At 38.5% G+C, this 22,150-nt stretch overlaps 2 protein-coding genes across 7 annotated transcripts in view; one reads left to right on the top strand and one right to left on the bottom strand.

Moving 5' to 3' along the window:
* Positions 1–6,129, bottom strand: part of TPR (translocated promoter region, nuclear basket protein) — a 69,673-nt gene extending 63,544 nt beyond the window's left edge. For 3 of the 5 annotated variants that reach the window (XM_059675475.1, XM_059675479.1, XM_059675476.1), the window contains exons 1-4: positions 5,972–6,128; positions 5,316–5,624; positions 3,812–3,916; positions 1,256–1,329 (exon numbers count right to left, since the gene is read on the bottom strand). In XM_059675475.1, coding sequence (XP_059531458.1) covers positions 1,256–1,329; positions 3,812–3,916; positions 5,316–5,624; positions 5,972–6,041 — 558 coding nt within the window. In that variant the 5' untranslated portion in view covers positions 6,042–6,128. Of the gene's footprint in view, positions 1–1,255; positions 1,330–3,811; positions 3,917–5,315; positions 5,625–5,971 lie in introns of all 5 variants that reach the window. The other 2 variants (XM_059675478.1, XM_059675480.1) reach the window with 1 other exon arrangement.
* Positions 6,130–6,163: 34 nt separating this feature from the next.
* The window catches only part of ODR4 (odr-4 GPCR localization factor homolog), a 29,547-nt gene continuing 13,560 nt past the window's right edge, over positions 6,164–22,150 (top strand). For both annotated transcript variants that reach the window (XR_009449939.1, XM_059675485.1), the window contains exons 1-10: positions 6,164–6,316; positions 9,221–9,341; positions 11,598–11,732; positions 14,141–14,236; positions 16,801–16,907; positions 17,896–17,932; positions 18,694–18,834; positions 20,132–20,227; positions 21,178–21,243; positions 21,711–21,839. Coding sequence is in view for 1 of the 2 variants with exons in the window: in XM_059675485.1 (XP_059531468.1) it covers positions 9,243–9,341; positions 11,598–11,732; positions 14,141–14,236; positions 16,801–16,907; positions 17,896–17,932; positions 18,694–18,834; positions 20,132–20,227; positions 21,178–21,243; positions 21,711–21,839 (906 nt within the window). In the remaining variant the exon portion in view is untranslated. The remainder of the gene's footprint in view (positions 6,317–9,220; positions 9,342–11,597; positions 11,733–14,140; positions 14,237–16,800; positions 16,908–17,895; positions 17,933–18,693; positions 18,835–20,131; positions 20,228–21,177; positions 21,244–21,710; positions 21,840–22,150) is intronic.

Raw genomic sequence — 22,150 nt, 5'->3', positions numbered from 1 at the left:
CCCTCAGTGCATGATTTTCATGCACCAGGCCTCTAGTTTCTCAATAAGAGATCCCTAGAAATGGAATTATTTAAAAATCTTAATTATTTAGTCATAGTCAAACTGCTTTTGTAGCAAGACAACAGCAGTTTATATGCTTTTGAGTCATAAGTAGCAATTCTCCAGCCACCCATGTCAAAGTACAGATTGCTCTTAAAACAAAAAATGAAATTACTGTTAACATGGAAGGTGAAAGATAATTACGTTACTGTTTTATCTGCATTTTTCTGATGTGAAGTAGAGCAACATCTCACATTGTCATCATTAACCATTTATGCAGCTACCTCTGTTTTGTTTTAAAATTCCATTTTCCCTTTTAAATTTTTTGTACCTTTCAAACTCAAATCAAATGCAAATTTTAAAAAAGCAATGAAAAGAGTCTAAAGTTTTATCTGGGCATGCTCATTTTATTAAATAAATTGGTCAACAATCCTTGTAATCACATTCAGTGTTTTTCATATTACTATCCTAAGTAAATGATTTCAGATGTGGATCCACCCATATCCTCAATAACTGAAATAATGCCTGCACAATAGTAAGCATTATGTAGATAATTTCTAAGAGAAAGGAAAGATGGAAGGCAGGTAGATAAGTGGGTGAGTGACTAGATGGACAGATGGACCTATGAACATCTATCTCTCCTACATCTAATTCTCTGGCACTTTACATACAATGATAATTTTAAAAATCACAACTTAGGAGCGCTTCAAAGCTAAAAAAGCAAGCATTTTTTTATGTCAAGTACAGTGGGGCCTTGACTTACGAGTGTCCCGACTAATGAGTTTTTCAAGATACGAGCCGTCTCTCGGCCAATTTTTTGCTTTGAGTTGCGAGCTAAAATTTGGGTTACGAGCTAGTTGGCGCAGCGAACGTCATAGTGAACGCCACAACATCAGCCCAGCATCACGTGTCTCACTCGTTCACTTTTTGATTTGACATACGAGTAATTTGAGTTACGAGCTCCGTCACGAAACGAATTAAACTCGTAAGTCAAGGCCCCACTGTACTAATATATTCTAATGAGTAAAATGTTCAATCTAGCAATAAAACATATAAAGATCCAATTAAGAAATTTATGTATATGCTTTTGCTAGTCGCTTTTTCTAATAGAACATCTGTTTCATCTTCCCACTGACTAAATAACTAATAGGTCAGAATAGAAAACTTCCTCAAGTATCATGTTATAATTAGTTTTATTCATAGGAATAACATTTACCTGAATGGAAATGTTGCGATCCTGAGCAAATTCAAGTTCTTTGTTTTTCTCCGTTAGTGCCTTAAGTTGATTGTCTGGATAAAAGGAATTTTATGATCACACACAGGCTTAAAACTTGCAATGAACAGGTTTTATTCAACTGCCACTCATATACACTTTAAAATTAAGAAATTGAGTCTCAGAAAGACCGAGTTATATATCGCATTTAAAATCATAAATACATCCCAAATTTACTGTATTTCTAGACCAAATTTTAAAATAGGTTATCCTGTCTCCAAAATTCCATGTGATCATTCCAGCCAAACTTTATAGGTAAAAGCATATGTATTACCAACTTCCTTATTTTTCAATGACATCTTCCAAGTCAAACATAAAAAAAGTGAATTAAATTTACAAATAAGGAAACTGAGCTAAAACATACCAAAAAAGTTAGTAACATTTAACTTCCATAAACTGTATACAAAATAAATCACAATAGACACTGTGATTATAATTCAGCTTATTAATCACTGTAGAGAACCTTTAACATGGAAGAAAGGAAATTATGCTTGATACTCAATTACCAATCCCACAACTTCCACTTATAATGAATGGGCTATCTCTCCTTAATACAGTTTCTCTGCTAAATACATGAAGGTAATTAGGAAAGAATTAACTTTCTAAAATTTTCTTCAATTAAAACATCTATATTATGTGCTAGCAATTTAATGAGCAAATACTTTATTAACAATTGGCTTATTACAAGAAAAAACCCTACGAAATTAATCTAAATTTTCTATTTTGCTTTAAAGTTACTTACTGCTTTCCCAACTTACACATCCAGTATGATACACTAAAAAAATATAAATGTAATTATACACCTCAAAGGTCTGTTTGTTTATCTTTATCCCCATCTTCCCCTCCCTCTCCCTCTTCCAGATCTAACACAAGCAGCTGTAATCAGTCATTTTCCTGAAATTCTTTATCATCACTATTGTACAGACCTTTTTATTATTCCAAGGCAAAACAATGTATAGACAATAAACTGGATCTAGTTACTCAATATGTACTTGTGCCCTCATTACAAATGTATCCATATCATACCATCATATGTATGTCATGTTTTAAAAATGAGTTGTGCCAAAATTAGCTGAAAAAAAACATGACCCAAATAGCCAAAGGGCATGAAACTGGTTAAGAAAGATCAATGTTTTAACCATTCTCCTTATCATTTGCTTCCTGAGTTCCTAATCAAATTGAAAGCCATCTGTATCTAGTAACAAATACTATGCCCCTACTCTATCAGGTCTTTTCTGACGTTTGCTTTCTTCTACTGTAGACAAAGCAAATACACACCATCTTCCCAATATATGTCAAGAACTTTAAGATCTTGTGTACTTTCTAGTAGTTAATGATGTAAGAAAACTAAGAAGGAAATTAGCTACTCTTCTTTCACCTGAACTAGGATTAAGTAGGAAATATCTTGAGATTATTATTTATAAAAATTATAACAGAAAATTAAAACAAATGGAATAGGTTTTAGTTTTTCAACAACATAAAAATAATTAAGCACTCTCTTTACCTTTTCAGTTGCATAATTGCTTTTATTTTTTCAAAGCGCTTTCTAAAATATCACATTTGGTCTGTATCAGGGGTGGGCAAACTTTTTGACTCAAGTGCCACAATGGGTTCTTAAACTGGACCGGAGGGCCGGAACAAAAGCATGGATGGAGTGTTTGTGTGAACTAATATAAATTCAAAGTAAACATCATTACATAAAAGGGTACGGTCTTTTTTTTCAATAGTTTTATTCATTTCAAACGGGCGGATCCGGCCTGCGGGCTGTAGTTTGCCCACGGCTGGTCGTATAGTAAGTAGATCAGCATGTGGTTCTAGCCATTTTATAAACAATAGTCAGGCACTATTATGAGTTACATATGGCAAAAGAGCATTTTAATAGCACTCAGAATCAAGGCCTCCTGACCACTGACCAGTGGTTCTTAACCTTCCTAATGCCGCGACCCTTTAATACAGTTCCTCATGTTGTGGTAACCCCCAACCATAAAATTATTTTCGTTGCTACTTCATAACTGTAATTTTGCTACTGTTATGAATCGTAATGTAAATATCTGATATGCAGGATGTATTTTCAGGGGTGGCAACCCACAGGTTGAGAACCTCTGAAAACCCTATTTTCTTTTATAGTCTTTACCACTGAATGAAAAATAAAAATATTACCATAAATGAAAACAGTATTTTCATATACAGTAAGTAGATGTTTCCAAAGTATACAAAAGTGTCAGAAGATCTCAATACTCCACGAATATGATAAAGATGTAATTAAGCCCTAGCTGGTTTGGCTCAGTGGATAGAGCATCAGCCTGCAGACGGCAGGGTTCCCGGTTTGATTCCAGTCAAGGGCACATATCCAGGTTGTGGGTTCGATCCCTAGTAGGGGGCGTGCAGAAGACAGCCAGTCAATGATTCCCTCTCATCGTTGATGTTTCTATATCTCCCTCTCCTTTATTCTCTGAAATCAATAAAAATATATATTTTTAAAAAAGATGTAATACTTACTGAGCTTCTCCAGCTCAAGCCGCAAGCTTTGGCACTCTCGGGTCTCATTCACAAGTCTCTCCTGGCTGTGGGACAGCCTCTTCTCTACCTCAAAGTACTGTTGTTCTACAGAAGAGCAGAGGGGAAAAAAATAATAAAACACACATGTACCCACAATTTCGATACTGCCACTTATTTTTAATAAGCTTCATTTTTTAAAATTTAAGACATAGTATTGGAACTGCACTCCAAGGAAGAAAACTTGAGAAAAAGGTAAATACATGTAGCACTGAAAATGACTTCCAAAGAAAATAAGACCCGAGGGGGATTTTACAAATTCCTGGTCTATCTATCCCACTTCAAGGCAGGAAACATGTCTTACATCTCAGTGTTTCCCCCACACATGGGCCAGTCGATATCTTAGCGTAAAGCAGCCAAATAAGCTTGATTAAAGGGAGAAAAGAATTATTTACAAAACCGGTTCTGCTTTAAAAAAGGCTTGTGTTAAAACAGCCAAAATGTGCCCCAAAGTATAAAATTACGACGTTTAAATGAAAACAAATGCGTTAACTTATCACGCGAAGGGCTCCGGGTCAGTGCTGTTCAGCACCGCTATCGGGACCATCAAAGACACTCTATTTCTGTGTCAACTCATGAATAGAAGGCCGTGGACTACCTTCACCTCTGGGACTCGGGAGATTAATTTTCAACACCTCAATTCTGCTACGCACTTTGAAGTAAGACTTTATTCAGAACTTTCAGCCGACGTAGCAAAACCCAGTAAACAATCCCCCCAAACAACTGGTAAACCACAGCGCGCGACGGGCAGTGTGTTACTAATGGTTCGAGCCACTATGGTCGGTAACTTCGCTCTCACCTGAGGGTCTGCTCCAGGCATTAGTAATAAATAGGTCGTCACAGTTTCCATTAAACGCCAGCTGTCGGAGGTGAAGTCCGACACGGTAAACGCATCTGCCGCCCGTTCCCTTGGCCGCCAGCGCCACGCCCCGCACCCGCGCATCTTGGTGCGCATCCAGTTCCCACGGACCAGCGCCGCTCACAGGCGCAACCAGCGCAGAGACGGCCCCTTAGAGCCTGATGATTAGAGTCTAATGACTGGAGCCTGATGATTGGAGCCTAATGATTAGACCAACCGAACGCAGGTGAGCCGGCCACACGGCGGACACCACCACGGTTTTCCGCGCAACTGACGCGCGGGGCGCTCTAGCCTTAGACTGAGGCTGCAGGCTCAGGGCGGGGTAAACAGACCCCAGATCGTCGCAAGTTCGTGTCCTGTGGGACTAGCCTCGTTACGAAGGAAACGGGCCTGGCTGGGGACTCAGATTTACAAAAAGAAACGAACAAAAAGGCTCCTGCGTATCCAACTGAGAGAGGGGCCCGCGAGAGCGAGGAAGCGAGGCTGCCAGGGCGGTCGCAGCCAGAGCGAGGGCTCGAAAGCGGGAAAGCCCGGCCACCGCGCCGGAGTCGGGCCCACCCCCCTGAGCGCGGGAAGGGCGTCACTTACCGCTCTCCACCTTAAATTTCTCGTGCCGCCCCTTCAGGCCGTCGATCTCGGACTGCTGATCGGCCAGGAACTTTTCGAGTTTGTTCTGCACGGACTTCGGCAGCTTGTTCAGCTCCGTGCGCTCCAGGACCTGCTGCAACACCGCCGCCATGTCGGCCAGGCCGGGGGCCGCCGCGGCAGCGGCCGACGGACCAGACGCGGAGAAGAAAGGTGAAGACCAGGAGGACCCAGAAGCCTGCGCGGCCACCTCTGCCGCCTCGCTCGGGGGCTCGCGCGCGCCGGCCCGCCGGAGGTTCCCGCGGCGGGACCCTGGGAAATGAAATCTTGTGTTACCGGCGGCACCGCCAGCGCTACGGCGCCCGCGTCCGAATGCGCGCGCAGCCTGCTGGGAACAGGAGTTCAGAGGCGGCCTCTGACCCGGACCTGCACTCCGACTTCCCTTTTTCACCAGCGTTAAGCCCCGCAGGATTCTGGGAAATGTATTTTTTTCCCCCTCAAATGCCTCACGGAGCCCAATTACGCAACGTCGGGTCAGCTTCCTCCTTTCTTCCCGCCCCCCGGCTCTCCTCAGCAGGCCGCGTGGCCACTGTCCGCGAGGTGGCGCCACATGGCGCTAATTAACCCACGCCCCTCCCTAAAAAGCAGCGCAAGCTTACCATCAAAGCTTCGGGAGGCCATGGCTAGTCCTCTTTGGCGGCTCCTAGACACCGAGCCGCTAGAGGGCATCGGTCCCGGCAGGACCGGATGGCAAACGCCGCGGTGACTGGTACCCGGAAGGGGGCGGGGTGGCCCGCAGGCGCTTTGGCAGAGGAACTGCGGAGAAGGCAGGGGGCCGTTGCGTCATCAGTCGGCGCCACCCGACGCCCGAGACCCGGGGTGGGAGTGGGAAGTAAGGGGTGGGGCGTCCGTCGCCTTCTGATGAATTACTGCCTAAGGCCGGAGGGGAATCGGGTCCCTGGAGGCTGGTACCCGGACCCGGAGCTCCTGGGACTGACTGGCTGGTAAGTTGCCTGCCACGCGGACCGGTGATTCAGCCTGAGGGTGTAATTCGTGCGTGCGAAGGTGTGTGTGTGTGTGTTTGTGCGCACTGGGACACACAGCTTCCTTTTTTAAGGAGGAAACAGACCGTAGGACACATATGGACAGACACTAGGGCACAGCCCACGAATCCAGCTGTGAGGGACTCACCTTATTTGAAAGAGCTATTTAGGTGCCGCGCGTGGGAGTGAGTGTGTGCCTGTGTGAGCGGGTTGGGGTGGGGAACAGTGAGCCGCCAGGGATTTCAGGAGCCCGGTTCATTGTCCAGGACGAAGCTTGTCTTTTCAAAAGGACGCGCGGAGGAGTTGTGAGTGTAACCTCTGTTTTGCGCTCGAAGGTAACGTTGCAGAAAAGGTGACCTTAACGTTTATATTTTTTAAAATGGAAAAAAAACCTGTCGTAACAGACGTTTTTAAACACGGTTCTTATAAAGCACTCCTCACTCTGCCACCTGGAGAGAACCGCTGGTTTCCAGATGTGACCCCGGCCTCCGAGCCGAGTCTGCGGATGACGTCATGTTGGATGGCTCCTAAAATAACGTGTTCAAGTCTTCGTGGAAAACAAAGCGTTGCTAGAGCCGTTCACCCTGCAGTTTTCCACAGTAGTAGGCCTTTCCCGACTATCAGTAAGGCGTTTGAGGTGGATTTTTTTTTTAAGTCTCTGAGATGTTTCATGTAAACCACTTTAAGGTTGCAGGCGTGTGCCATACTGTACTTTGCCCTAGGTACACAGTCTCATCGCATTGCTCTCTACCCTGTGGAAAGTGCAGGTATTTTGTGCATGAACCCCCAGGATCCTGAGTTTAGATGGGCTTTTCAGACCCGCTGGGATCCCGCTAGGATTTATTTTGTGGACCCGGGTCATCAGAGCGCAGGGCGGGAGGGTCGTCTCAAGGCACAGTGTTTGGACAGCTTGGAAAGCTCCTCTGCTGACGCTCAACGTTCCAGGTAAAATTGAACTGTGTAGGCCTTTTCAGGAGTGTCCTTTGTAAAGTGTCCTTGGCCACATTTCAAGGTTTTAAAGGAGCACTACACAAACAAACAAAAAAATCTTAACATTTAACCGGATTTTACCACCCGATACATTTGCATCCTCCTGTTGTGTTGCATTCGGTTTCTTACACATTAGCATGGCTGGTAGGTGTCACCTTGGGGGAAATCAGGTTAGACAGTTACATACCGTAACTTTGGAGTCACTGCCACTGCTGTTTCTTGCAAGAACTAGGAATTATTAGGCCAGAAGGAAAGGAGCGGAATAGCGTGATGAAGCGGAGGAAAGTTTAAAAACACAGAAATGCATACTTTAAGGTACTATGAAAGTCAAAAGCCCTTCCCTTTATGGAGGCTTTAATGATTTAGACAGGCAGTTCTAGACTTAATCTAAACAAACATTGTGTGCAAACAGTTGTGAGAAAAGAGGTCGGAAGAAATTTAATGCATGTCGAGACAAAAGTGAGCAGGCTCCTGGAAAAACAGCAGCAACGACAACAAAAACAGCATCCGCCAGGCCGTGTCAAAGTGGAACCAATCCTCTGGGCTTTTGTTTTAGGGAATGCAAAATCACTGTGACCGTTTGCTGGTGTCAGATACGCCACCCCATCGCATCTCTAGCTGCCTCAGCTTTGTTGTGCGGACTCAGAGTGAAATTTTTTTATAAAGCTCACATGACTATTATCTCTGTTCAATATGCTGCAACTGTGTACCTGCAGTCTTTTATATCTTTTTTATAACATGTTGGAATATCATCTCTCTACATTTTTGTCTCCCACACCGAATGTGAACTCTTTGAGATCATCGTTCGTTATTGCCTACTCTTTTAGTTGGCATCTTTGTTTTTTAGCTACAGAAAATCAAATCAAAGGAGCACAGGGCAGTAAGAGGAATATACTGGTTCTCATCCGCAGTCAGGAGTTACCCTTGATCATGGTTTAGAAGAGAAACTGAGTTTGATTCCTCATTATGAGCATGGTATTTAAGGTCATGGATTCTAGAACCAGACTGAGTTTACATCGTACCTTTGCCACTTACCAGCTTTGTCACTTGGGCAGGTTACATTACCTTTCTTTGTTTTAGTAGAAGCTCTACAAATGTTATTGCATTGCTATTTACTTCAGTAGCTCTTGTTGCACTATGAATTACTCAAGAGCAGACATCAAGTACTACCTTCATACCATCTCCCCTGCCTCAACTTGTAGCGTGTAGTAGTAGTTCTTCACAGTAGGCTTAGATTCTCTGTACCTCCCAGTGAGCAAATCAAATATTATCATCCTTGTCCTGGCCATGTGGCTCAGTTGGAACGTCATCCCGTACCCCGAAAAGGTTGCCAGTTCGATTCCCAATCAGGGTACATACCTATGTTGCAGGTTCGATCCCTGGTTGGGGCACTCATGGAGACTACCAGTCAATGGTTTTCTCCCACATCGATGTTTCTCTCTCCCTCGCTCTCTCTCAAAATCAATAAAAACATATCCTCAGGCGAGGATTAAAAAAATTTATCTTTTCTGTTTGAGAAATGCATACTGAGGCTTAGCAATAGATTACTTAATGCAGCTAAGGAGTAGTACATCTGAAATAAAAATTCAGGTGTGTTGACTACTAATTTAATGTCCTTTCCCTTATCGCAAATGTGGCATTAAGTTTCTCATATCAACTCTGGTCGGTTAGTCGTTTACTGCAGCACTGTGTAGAGAATTTTGAAGCTACATTTGAACTTTGCAAGTAAGAATATCCTATTTAATAAGCAATCACTGCAAAGCATGGGTAGCATTGAGATAGTACCACTTCTCTCTCTACTTCCCCCCATGTGGAAAATGTTGCAGGTTAAATTTTCCCTCCTAGTAATACTATATTTATTTTCTTGTAATTTAGGAGATTGAATTAGTTCTCAATAATGGGAAGAACCTACATTGTAGAAGAGACTATTGGCCAGTATCTCTCAAACCTCAATCTCCAAGGAAAGTCTTTTGTCTCAGGTCTTCTAATAGGACAGGTATGTATCTTTTACTGCGTATTTATTGACAGAACAAATTACCTGTTTATTTAAAGTTGAACCATGCTATTTAACAATAAACTCAAGGTTAGGGGATGGAGGGATGGAATGTAGAAGTAAATTTAAAATGGGTTTTTGAGGAAAAATGTGGAGCAGTAAGACAAACCTAGTCCAGGTGTGCTCAAGTCAGAACACATTCCCATTTGACAATGTAAAAATAATTTGTAATGTGGAAACTTCAAAATTAGAATTTTTACTGCTCACATTATCTGTATGTTTGTGTGTGTTTCCAAAGTGTTTTGTACTTCCTTCTAATCTTTATTAATTCTTGGTGGTTCAGTTCTTTATAGAAGTAGCTTTTGACAGTTTTATTCCCATTGTAATTTGTCTTATCTCGTCTTATAGCAACAGTCATCCTATATTTTGTAATAATACTTATCATATTGATTTTTTTAAAAAATCAGTGGAAGAGGTGGGAGAAATTTGAAAATTATACACATTCTATTTCCCCCATAAAGTTAAGCCTTTAAAAGTCAACACAAAATGGAATAGAGATTTGGACAGTTACTTGAGAAAGCATAAGCACCAAAGACTGTGATGCTAAGCAAGGAGGACTCATTCGCAATACAAAGCAGCAGCAGCAACAACAAAAGAGAGTTACATAGACAAACTGCCTGCATCCATCTAAACACTGTTGCGGGGAAAGTGCACTGTGGCCCACGGGCTTGAGTTTGAGGCCTGTTAGCAAATGAAGCTCTGTTGTCCAGAGCTCTAGTTCTGGGTATTTTATCATGATGCCTCGGCTTAGAGTATTCAAACTACAGAACGAACTTTCCTTGTTCTGATGCAATCCATATTCCCATGACTCCCCCGGTCACACCTTCATGGTCACAAACCCGATTCTTAACTTGTAATCAGAGGGCAGACCCTGCACTGTTCACCCAGTAGTCCCATCCCAAGAGGCCGCTCATGAGATGGCCAGCCTGCCTCTCTTGGCAATACAATCTGAACTTCGTTTTTATTCCAGATACTCAGTATTTAATGTAGTTTTCCTTTTGCTAGGAACTTTTTATTTAAGGTTCTTTACTTCCCATTATTATTATTTTTTTAATTTAAGGGAAGAAGAGTTTTAGAGAAAGATGGGTTCAATGAAACAAAAGTTCAGTGAGAAATACCCTCTTCCAAACTTTCCTTAGTGCACACAGACGGTTTCTCACAAATGCGTTTCCCAATTTAGGATGTTCCTTCTGGTGTTGCTTCATGCTGCCTTTTCATTCCTTCGGCTCTTCTATAGGTTCCTTCTTCCTCTTTATGCCAGGGTTCATCATTTTTCTCTTCTTCTCCTCAAGCTTATCTGTTTCCTACTTCTAGGGTCATTTTCTTTCCAAAGTCATAGATTTTATGAGAAGGAAAAGCTTTCTTAATCAGCACCTACCTTTTCCTGTGTACATTTGAATGTAACTCTCTGGAAATAACTTTTATAGAAATAAGTTCTCTGTCTTTTCTAGTCCAAGATGATACTAATGATGGGAATTTCAGGTCATGTCTGAGGATGACAACATACTAACTTGTATTATCAGCCTTATTTTCATTCTTTCTTTATAGGAACCTTCCACTGTAATAACACTAGGCTATTAAATGTCCCTAAATTTATATTTGGGTTTCCAAGCTTTGATTACCATTTAACTGCTATTAAACTGAGGAACATAAATCTGATAGCACTTCACTTATGTGTCCCCTTGTTTTTCTGTGGACACATATATGCAGGTTTCCCACTATTGTCATTTTTTGTTTGTTTGTTTTTCTTTTTGTTTTTTAGTTTCTGTTGATATTTGTCATTTCAATGAAAGTAAGATGCATAAGGTCATTTGTTGCTTTATTTCACTGAACCACCAATGTGTTCAAATAATATAGGAAATAAATATAGTAACTAGAAAATTGACCAAGCATATTTATTTTCTTTTGATTTAAATGCAGTTCATTTACTCATCCAGTAAGTCATTTTTAGTGACCACTATGTGATTCACATTTGGATGTCCAAATAAATAAGAGGCTGATGTTAAATATATTAAAAGATGACATGTGAGGGAAGTGTTGTCATCATATTTATGAAAATTGATTTCTGTATAGATTCCATTATTTCATAGACATTAACAACTTAAGCTGTTATAAATATTACTTTTTTTGTACGTCATAAGAGCTTTGCATTCCTCAGTGAGATATCACTCTAATAAGTTTTTCTAATTTGTTTTTAAGTGTTCTTCACAAAAGGATTATGTGATTCTTGCCACTAGAACACCACCGAAAGAGGAAAACAATGAGAACCTCAAACATCCCAAAGATAAAGTGGATAACTTGGATGAAGAATGGGCCACAGAACATGCTAACCAGGTCACCATAGTTTTCTCCTTATATAGTTAAGTTTGTGTTTATTGACTGACACAATAAAAGCACTTTATCCTCAGATTACCAGAGTAGGATTTCAGAGTACTCGTTCTTAAGTTTTCACAACTTGCATTTTTTTACTTGAAGTTAAGTAACCTACCCAAGATTACAGAATTAGTAGTGGAACTGGGATTTGAACCCAGGCAGTCTGACTTTTTGATCTTATATGCTATGCTTTTCCATTGTTAATTTTTATCTGTTGTGTTTTTTAACTTATCTCCTACTATGGTCATTTAGCTTATTTTCAGTTTTTCTTTAAATATAACTTTAAAATAATACTAGTTATTGATAATATAGTTTCTGGTCAGATTGTTTTAAAGATTTAATCTAGTCACTGAGGCAATCAAATGACGATTAAATTTTTAAAAAATCTTCAGAATTTATGCTTTAACCAAAGCAAAAGTCATTGCACAAACCAGTTATAAGAGAAATGAGATAAAAATAGAAAAATGTTACAGAAATATAGAGGGGGAATAACTAAATACTACCTGCCAATGGGTGGATTCAGACAGTTTGATAGAAGGCTCTGAACTTGAAAAATGAATAGGGCTTTGCCAGTAGAAGTAAAGGAACAAATTCAGTGTCCAAAGGAAGGTATGTATGAATGACCTGAAGGCATTGAAGTTAAATGTATGTTAGGAAAATAGCAAGCAATTGGGTATAATTGAAATACGGGATATATAAAAGAATACAGTTATACATACATAAGACTGTAAGGGGCCAGTTATGGATGGCTTTGGAGTCCCCTCCTAAGAAGTGAGGAGTTTGTTTGGTAGACAGTAGCTCTATGGTAAAGTTTCAGAGCTCCCTAGTTTGAGAAGGAGGTAATATGATCTGCAGGTAATTTAGAAATTAATTTTAACCCTTTGTATGCCATAAGCGTCTATAGGCACTTTTAAAAATCTTTTTTTGTGAGAATTTTCAACTGAAAATATTCAAGAATACACGAATTGTGAGTAATACATTCATTTTTATAATATTCATTGCAAAGTGTTTATTTATGTAGCTAATATATATGTGTGTATATACTTAGATGCATAAGTATATGTGTATATACGCATACAGAAACATAAAAATTTATGTAGCAAAATATATTCAATTTTTTGTGCCTCTAGAAAGAAATGGTTAATTTTATGTTACTGTTTTGAAAAGGTATGCAGTTGCCCATGCAAAATACGAAAACTTCATTCTTTGTATTGTCAGCTTGTGTTACTATAATAAATAGAATTGATGAAGCCAGTGGGAGCCACCAGCAGTGGCTATACCAACCTATTAGGGATTATATTATGGTATCTAATTTCTGAAGACTTAACTTTGTGATCAATTTGTTCATATATTAACTAAACGAAAGATAACCTAACTGAGTCTAGATGGTAGAAAGGTGTCCATGTGACATTAAAAAGTAGCCACAGTTGTGTGAAGGGAAATAATAGGTATTACAGAAGACAAACTGGTAGTATGTGTCACACACTTTAAAAATATGCATAACTTCTTAAACTAGTAACGCACCTCAAGAGATTTATCCTAAACAAATAATCCAGTGAACACAGAAAGACTTGCTAGGATTTTTAACCAGTATTATTTTAGAGTAAAGAAAAATTACAAAATACATAAATACTCAATTATATCAATAAATAGGTTTTAAAAACAGGTAAATCTAGATAATAGGAAACAATGGATTTTCAAGTCAGACACCCTCTGATCAAATTCCAGGTTCTAGTATTCTGCTAAATATAGGGATACAGTGATAGTTGAGAATTATTTCTTCCCTTAAGGACCTCCCAGAGGGTCCCCAAAAATATAAGAAAAAGTCAGCTCTCAGCCTGAGTAAAGGTATAGAGTTAGAAAACCTAGGCATATGTATGGAGAACAGTGAGAAGTTTTGACTGGCATTTTGATATTTCAGAGTAAGTAGTGTCAAATGAAGGATATCCGATTATCCAGATTTTAGTCTGAAATAGCAGTCTAAGGAAAAATTGATACTTTATTTAGCTGATAGCGGAAGCCATTGAAAAAAAATCTTACAAGATATTTCAGTCTCTGATTTCATGAGAAAGGGGTTGGTTTATTTTTGTAGCTAATGGGTTTCATTATTTAATGGTTTTACTTACAAGGTTATTTTAGAGTTAAATTCAGGATACTCTAGGAAGATTGTGTTCATAATGACACCCATTGTCTTGGTTATCATCCATTTCTCAGTATTTTAACCCGTTTCTCAAAGCTCCTACCTCAATGCTGTTCATATAGTTGATACTCAGTAGGGATTTGCTGATTTAATATTTAGCTTCTCAGACACAAAGGATTGCATATAATGCCAAATGTTTATGTTAGCTAATACTATATTTCTATTTTAGGTATCCAGAATGCTACCTGGGGGACTTTTAGTTCTTGGAGTATTTATTATTACAACATTAGAAATGGGAAATGATTTTCAAAATACCCTGCGCAGAGTAAGTATGAAATATAAAAATTCTTAATATGATCAAGTTACATCTTATTTTAATGGATGCTATTTGTATATATGTATACCTTTGTATACATATTTGAATTTCTGTCTCATAATTCTTTATACTGAGACTAGAGGCTTAATGCACAAAATTCATGCAAGGGTAGGCCTTCCTTCCCCTGGCTGCTGGCACCGGCTTTGCTCTGCCACCTGGGACCCGGGCTTCCCTCTGGCCGCCAGCAGGCACCCGGGACCCGTGCCTCAGCTTCCTCCGGAAGGTCGTCTGGAAGGACATCCCATCCGGAAGGATTTCTGGTCTAATTAGCATATTATGCTTTTATTATAGATTATGTTGACATAGCTTTCCCACCCAATTGCTTGGTATCTTGTGTGTAATGCCAATATTTATATTTTTAATCAAAGCTACAGATGTTAAAATAGTCTTCATTTAAAGGTTTTTTACTTTTATGAAACAAGTTATAATGATTTAACTGTTTTTGTCATACAATAGCAATATTCTGCTAGACCTTTCATTTAGTTCCAAGTGATTGCTATAATGTGAAATTAATAGGCTTTGTGATTCTTCTGTTCAATTCTCTCAGTATCCTGAGAGTAAAACATAAAGTCATCACAATAATAAGATATTTATTCTTTATTCCTGGACTGAGTATTATGAATCCCCTGTTTTTCATTTTATTCCCACATCAGTGAATTGGGTAGTAATGTCTACATGTAAATATGAAGGTTCACAAGCTGTTTCCCCTGACAACCTAAAGTAAACTCTACAGCCAGCTTTCATCTCTTTAAAAAGCTATTTTCCACCCTGGTCAGTTTGGCTCATTGTATAGAGCATCGGCCTGTGGACTGAAGGGTCCTGGGCTCGATTCCGGACAAGGGCACATGCCAGGCTCGATCCCCAGCGGGGTTGTGCAGGAGGCAGCCAATCAATCATTCTCTCTCATCATGGATGTTTCCGTCTCTCTCTCCCTCTCCCTTCCTCTCTGAAATCAATAAAAATATATTTTTAAATAAATAAATTTTAAAAAAGTTATTTCCTCCACCAAGAGAGAAGCAGACCTCATAATCTTAAAGAGTGCAAAAGCCCACAGAAAATCCCCCAAACTTTTTCTAGTAAAAAAGTGCAACTAAGAATTCCAGATGCTACAGATTCCTCCAGTTTAATAACCTTAACTATCAAACTTTTGATATTTGTACCTAAGGGAGTAAGGGAAGACAATGGAGATTTTTCCCTCTCCCCTGGGAAGTTATTCAACATTCTGCTATTTTTCCCATCTTCTATATATATATATATATAAAAGGCTAGTATGCAAAGTGTCCCCATGGGAGTTTGACCACGAGACCAGGAGTAGTTCTATCACTTGTTATGACGTGCGCTGACCTCCAGGGGGCGGCCCTGGCCGGCAGCTGGGGAAGGGAGGCCCTGGCCAGCAGTTGGAAGGCCTTGATCACCGGCCAGGCCTAGGGCCCTTCCCATGCACGAATTTCATGCACTGGGCCTCTAGTTTCTAATAAATGTATATTACAGTTGGTCTTAATGGCATTTTGGAATATGATCAAAACCTTTATGTATTAATAACATAAAGGTTGTGCATCCTTTTGTGGTTGGTGCTGGATTGAATGGGGGTGAATGTGGACTTAGTGCTAGAGAAATATAGTCAGATCTTCTTTCCTGTTGCTTTTATATCTCTGTTCCTAAGAATCATATGAAACTTTAGAAATGCTGTATTTCAGAAATTATTGAGTTTGAATTATCTAACTTTGTTTCCATTGGCCAGCATTGAGGAACACTATAAGAAAGAACATTATAAAACTTGCCAGTGTCTTTCATAAGATCATTGTTAAGAACTTTGTTCATTATATCACATTATATTGTCTTTGAAGAAATTTCTTTTGATATCGTTATGAAGAAACTTGTGCCTCTTCTGATCAATTGTTTTCAGCTTTATGGACCATGTGAAGTAGGTAACAAATTAGGTTTCTTTGTGCACATTATTGTTAGAAAGCTTAGAGCCAAATTTATAACTCCTCTCCATATATCAAGTATGCCCTTCCATAATTCTTATTTCTGGTATAAATATATGTCACTATTTCTACTTTTTTTTCACTTTTAATTTATTTTGCTACTATACTGTATGTGTCCTTATATATTGCCTTAGATTTTTTGTTACATTTAAATAAGAAATGCCAAATGGGTGACATGCTCCATTTTTATAGTTTAAAAATTACTTGTCCTTTCTCACTCTTATTATAATAAAGTCTTTATTCTATATTTCACTTAAATGTTTGCCCAAAATTAATTTTTATGTCCAGTTGATTCTTAATGGTGGTGGATTATATTTTTCTATTTAAAAAACCAATTGTGTAAATGGAACTCAAATGGTTAGTAATCAGTTTCACTCTTTCTTTTGAAGAAAAGACAATTTAATTATAGAATCATGAAATTTTAAATAGATGGGATCTTAGGGACATAATAATTGTATGTTTTTCTGCATTCACCTTTCTTCTTTCACTTTGCATTCAATTGGTGTGTGTTTTCCTCTATTTCAGCTAGTATTTGCTGTGGAAAAATCTATGAATAAAAAGAGACTGTGGAATTTCACAGAGGAGGAAGTCTCAGATCGAGTGACACTTCATATTTGCTCTTCTACAAAAAAGTATCTTTTATTTAGGTGTTTATGTTTTAAATGTATATAATACCAAAATAATGTTCCTATAAGTTTTCCCTCCAAACATTTATTTAAATCATTATTTAAAAAATAAGCTTAGCTTTTAAGTTTTTCTGTAAATAATACATCCTTAGCACAATAACAACTACTACTACTACTACTAATATAGTCATGCTTTAAGGTTGCAAAGAGTTTGACAGAGGTGTCAAGGACTAGGGAATGAGAACTGTTTACCAGCACAATAGGTCTCCTATAGAGAGGTAGATACCCCAGCTGACAGCTTAGGCAAAGTAATGCTTTATTATGTTAAATTTTTACCTCCAATTGCTATTGGTAAAATGTTCAATTCAAAGCACAGGTGCACTGAACTGGACAGTTAGGGTAGCTAAGAAATTTTTAGGACTTTAGCCAAGATCAAATGGCACTAAAAGCCCGTTATAGAGACCCCTTTCCTATACATCTTGCCAGGGCAACAATGCCTCCCAAGCGACAGCCTTAGGAAGAGAGTGAAGCAATGCAAGGGCCTAATGAATCAGGATTTGGAAAAGACAAAATTCAAACAGTGATCGCTCCTGCAGAAGCTGGGCTTTAAACTCCTTTGTATATTTAACTAGAAAGTTTCATGTACAGGCCCCTTGACCCAATAAAGATTCTCAGGCTTGACTCCATCCAAAACAGCGCACCTATTTGTTATACAGGGTGTGTATTTGAGCAAGTGCTTTCTATTCATTATGACTAGCAGGATTTATAAGCCCTAAGAACTAGTTTAAAGCACCACAACTATAGTCAGAGCAATTTATATGTGTATATATTTGTATAATTACATACATATGTGTATATATCTTTTAAGTGTGTAAAATGGTATAATTTTGTAAAAACTGTTGGATGCTTATAGTTATTTTATTTTTTGATTATTTATTTTCTTTTGATTATCAAGAATTATTTTTGGGGTCATTTTTATCCTTAATTAGTAAAGAATACTTTGTCGAACTTATGATATCCATGATCCAAAGGTAAGAAAAATTGCTCTTTAAAGATTTTTCTGTGTTGCAAACTATTTTTAAAACAAAATTCAATTATTTAGTTTTAAAAAATTTCAATGCTGTTCCTTCCTATTGATGTCCACAACCACCTATAGTTTTTTATTTTGAAATATTTCATTACAGGCAAGGAAAATTTATGTTTTGTTTTTTTTAGTTGTTAACATATGTTTATTAAACTCCCCCTGCCTTGTTTATGTGTTTAGTATTATATTTGAGAGGCTAGCAATAAAAGTATGTGGGCTTTTGGTAGCTATAGTGCCTAGTAAGCAAGCTATTTGCACTCAGCAGAATCCAAACTAACATTTACTAAGGTGTTTAAAAGCAATGTGAAAAAGTAACTTTTTAGAATTCTGTTAGAGTGGATGGGACAGAATGGAGAACATCTGGCACCTGAAAGCCACTCAGTGGCTATTTGCTTCACATCAGAAGCTTCAGAATTAACATTGTTGAAGCTATAGATGAGAGCTAGAGGACCAGAGGACTCCTCAGAATTCTAAACATGGACCATCTGGTCTTTTCCAGCCAACCACTGGAGGGGGAGTCACCAAGTTCAGTATTCTGAAGATTACTAAAATGAAATGCATGCTTTGTTTTTATTTAGTTGTAACCTATTGCCCTTTGTTGAAAGAATTTGGCTAAATGTCTTAGTTATCAGGTTGTTCAAGTTATTAGGTTTTACATATGATGACCTAAAGCACATATTTTATGTTTTTACCCCTCTCTCACTAAAGAGTTCAGCAAAACCAGCAGATTGGAAGTATCAAAATGGACTATTAACTTCATGGCTTTCTTTAGAGTGTACAGTTCATATTAATATTCACATCCCACTGTCTACTACTTCTGTCAGCTATCCTCTGGAGAAAAATACAAAGGTATCAGGGTTAAATGAATTTTCTGTAGTGACTGCTGAATAGATAATTTGCTTTTATTCTGGTTGTCTACTGTTCATTTTATAATCCTCAAAAATTGCATCCTAATTGTAATGATATTGTTAGAGGTAACTAATTTATTACCCCAGATTACAAATTTAGAGGGGGGACAATGTCGTAATACTAACATATTTAGCATAATAGGTGCTCCATAAATATTTGTTAATTAACATAATTACGTACATTGTAAAATATAGTTATGTAAGAAGGTATACTGTTTGGTCTTTTTGCTTTTGCATGATCTTTAGTTTTGTTTTCTCTTTTTTAGTCCTTTTTAAGAATTTTTGTATCATTCTTTTGTTTATGTCTCATTTCTCTTCTGTTGAAGGAGGCAAATACTGCTTTATATATTTGAGGCTTTTTCTCTTCTCACATTTTAAAAAGATAATGGGAATTATTGAACTTATTTAACTATGGTCATGTAGTTATTCAACCTTCTAAGTCAGTGATGTAAATGGTAGTTTGAGATAAAGATTAGAAAAACTATTATTAAATACTAGAGGCCCGGTACAAAAATTCATGCATGGGTGGGGGGTCCCTCGGGGTGGCTTGTGGGGATTGGGCCAAAACCCATAGTCCAAAGCTGCCTGCAGCTCACTCCCACTCATCCTGGCCCCACTGCGCCAGCGGCGGGCTTGCGCCCAATCAGTCCTGATCTGGAGAGGCTCGTGCCACCACAGCAGCGCTTGTCAGCCATGAGCCCTGTGTCGGGCGCCCTTTTGAGGAGAGTGGCCTGCAGGATTGGGCTGAAACTGGCTCTCCGACATCCCCCAAGGGGTCCCAGATTGCGAGAGGGCGCAGGCCAGGGCGAGGGACCCCACCAGTGCACGATTGGGGCGAGGGAGGGATCACAGGAGGGCTCCAGGGCATGTCTAGCCTATCTCGCTCAGTCCCAATAGGCCGGACCCCAGCAGCAAGCTAACCTACCAGTTGGAGTGTCTGCCCCCAGGTGGTCGGTGCACGTCATGGCGACTGGTCGACTGTCTGCCCCTTGGTGGTCAGTGCACATCATAGCGAGTGGTTGAGTGGCCTTAGCATATCATTAGCATATTATGCTTTGATTGGTTTAACAGTCGACGGGTCACTTAGCATACTAGGCTTTTATTACATAGGATGAGTAAGGTGCAAAAAACTGCTACATAGAGATTTTTCACTACGCCAGTGAATTAGGTGGAAAAAGTTGATTGTGGGGAGTTTGAGATGGATATTTGAAAGATACCCCTGTTGTGTTTCTTATAAGAATGGACTTGCACGCTGGGCGAAGCAAATAGAAAATGGTGTTTATTTGATTAATGGACAAGTTAAAGCTGAAGATTGTGACCTACTAGAAGGACAGGTGAGTTCAGAGAAAATCATCTTACTTATGAAATTATTTGCATTAAGGAAAAACAAAGATGACGTATCCTTAGTTCTATAGTCCTTTCCTTCATGAAAACAGTTTTCACCTACTTCTTATTTCTAAGGCCTTTTGAAGTAAAGGGCAGACGTTTTTCTCATAAAATTATGAGATTATTTCGGAAATAACCAGAATCCTGCCCTTATGACAGTTTGAAGACTAACTTTTGCCATTTTAAAGAAGGGTCTTTATGGGCTCCTAAAATAGCTTTGATCTGAAGAGAAACTTTGGTGATCTCTCCTTTCAGAGCAAGGGTTAGCGAACTTTGCAGAAATAACCAAATGGTACATATTTTGGACTTTGAGGGCCGTTTGGTCTCTGTTGCAGCTATTCAGTTCTGATGTGGCATGAAAGCAGCCACAAACAATACATAAATGAATGATCTTAGTGTGTTCCAGTAAAACTTTATTTATATAGCCTGGTGGTAGTCTGGATTTGACCTATAGACCATAGTTTGCTAGTCCTTGCTTTAAGCAGCAGTTCTCAACCTGTCGGTCGCGAACAATGAAAATACATCCTGCATATCAGATATTTACATTACGATTCATAACAGTAGCAAAATTACAGTTATGAAGTAGCAACGAAAATAATTTTATGGTTGGGGGTCACCACAACATGAGGAACTGTATTAAAGGGTTGGGGCATTAGGAAGGTTGAGAACCACTGCAGAGAAATAAAAGTAGGGAATTAATGTTTTATTTTGTTTTTTCTCAAAATACATCGATTGCTATAGAATATACAAAGTAACATATCTATAGAAATAGCTAAAATAAAATAAATAATAATACGTTTTCCTTCTAAGTTACTTAGTATGTGTAGGATAGTTCCTAAATTGTCTTTTATGGTTCATTTTGATCTCAGTAATCAAGTTTTAACTTTTTTTTCCCTAGAAAAAACCTAGAGGAAATGCTCAAGCAAGTAGTTGTTCTTTTGATGTCAGAGTGTTAACACAGTTGGTAAATATTTTAAAATCCTTCTTATCTAAAGTACATTATTTCTAAGAATAACCTTAATGAAATTGTTTCTGTTTTTATATTTATAATTAGAGAGTCAAAGAATTTTAGAGATGTAAGAGACTGTAAAAAATGTCCAGTTCTAGGAAAGTTATTCACAAGAAACATTATTTTAATAAAACCTATTTGAGTCTTTTGGCCCAAAACTATTAAAAATTTAACATAAAGTATTTGACTATACTCAAATGCTCAACAAATGACATATAGCTTATATAAGGAGAAATATGAAGGCCTTTTAATAATTTATGAAGAAAATTTTTAAACACTTGGTTCAGTCTAAACTCTAAAATGTCTTATTACTTTACGAAATGGTTCCTATTATGTTTAAATATTTCTTGTAGTTATTAATGTAGTTTATATAGTTAATATAATGTTGGCTATTAGAACTTAAAGTGATTTTTGTCTTTCAGCTTCTGAATTCAGACCACAGATCCACAGCCACCGTCCAGATCTGCAGCGGCTCTGTAAACCTTAAGGGCGCTGTGAAGTGCAGAGCTTACATTCATAGCAATAAACCCAAGGTTAAGGATGCTGTGCAGGTACAGAAGGAGTAATAACTGGTACATGAAAAGCAGAAGCGTGTTAGCATGACTATTCAAAAATCCTAAGATTTTATTTTTTCAGTATCAGCTTTCATTATTATTAATTTAACTTTGACTAATAAAGGCCCAGTCGGTTAGGCAATACAATTATACCATGTAATTGATCACAAGATTTTCATATGTAGAATGTCTATTTTATGTCTTTTTTAAAGTGATGATTATACAAATTCATTACGTGTTCCACGGTGTGACTTATTAGTACATTGGAAATCATTTTCTCTAAGGGAAATTGAACTTTTTATTTTTTT

Source organism: Myotis daubentonii, chromosome 18, assembly GCF_963259705.1.
Source record: "Myotis daubentonii chromosome 18, mMyoDau2.1, whole genome shotgun sequence".
NCBI classification, from domain to species: domain Eukaryota; kingdom Metazoa; phylum Chordata; class Mammalia; order Chiroptera; family Vespertilionidae; genus Myotis; species Myotis daubentonii.
The sequence above is the reverse complement of the archived record's forward strand: the minus strand, read 5'-3'. Positions and strand labels throughout refer to the sequence as shown.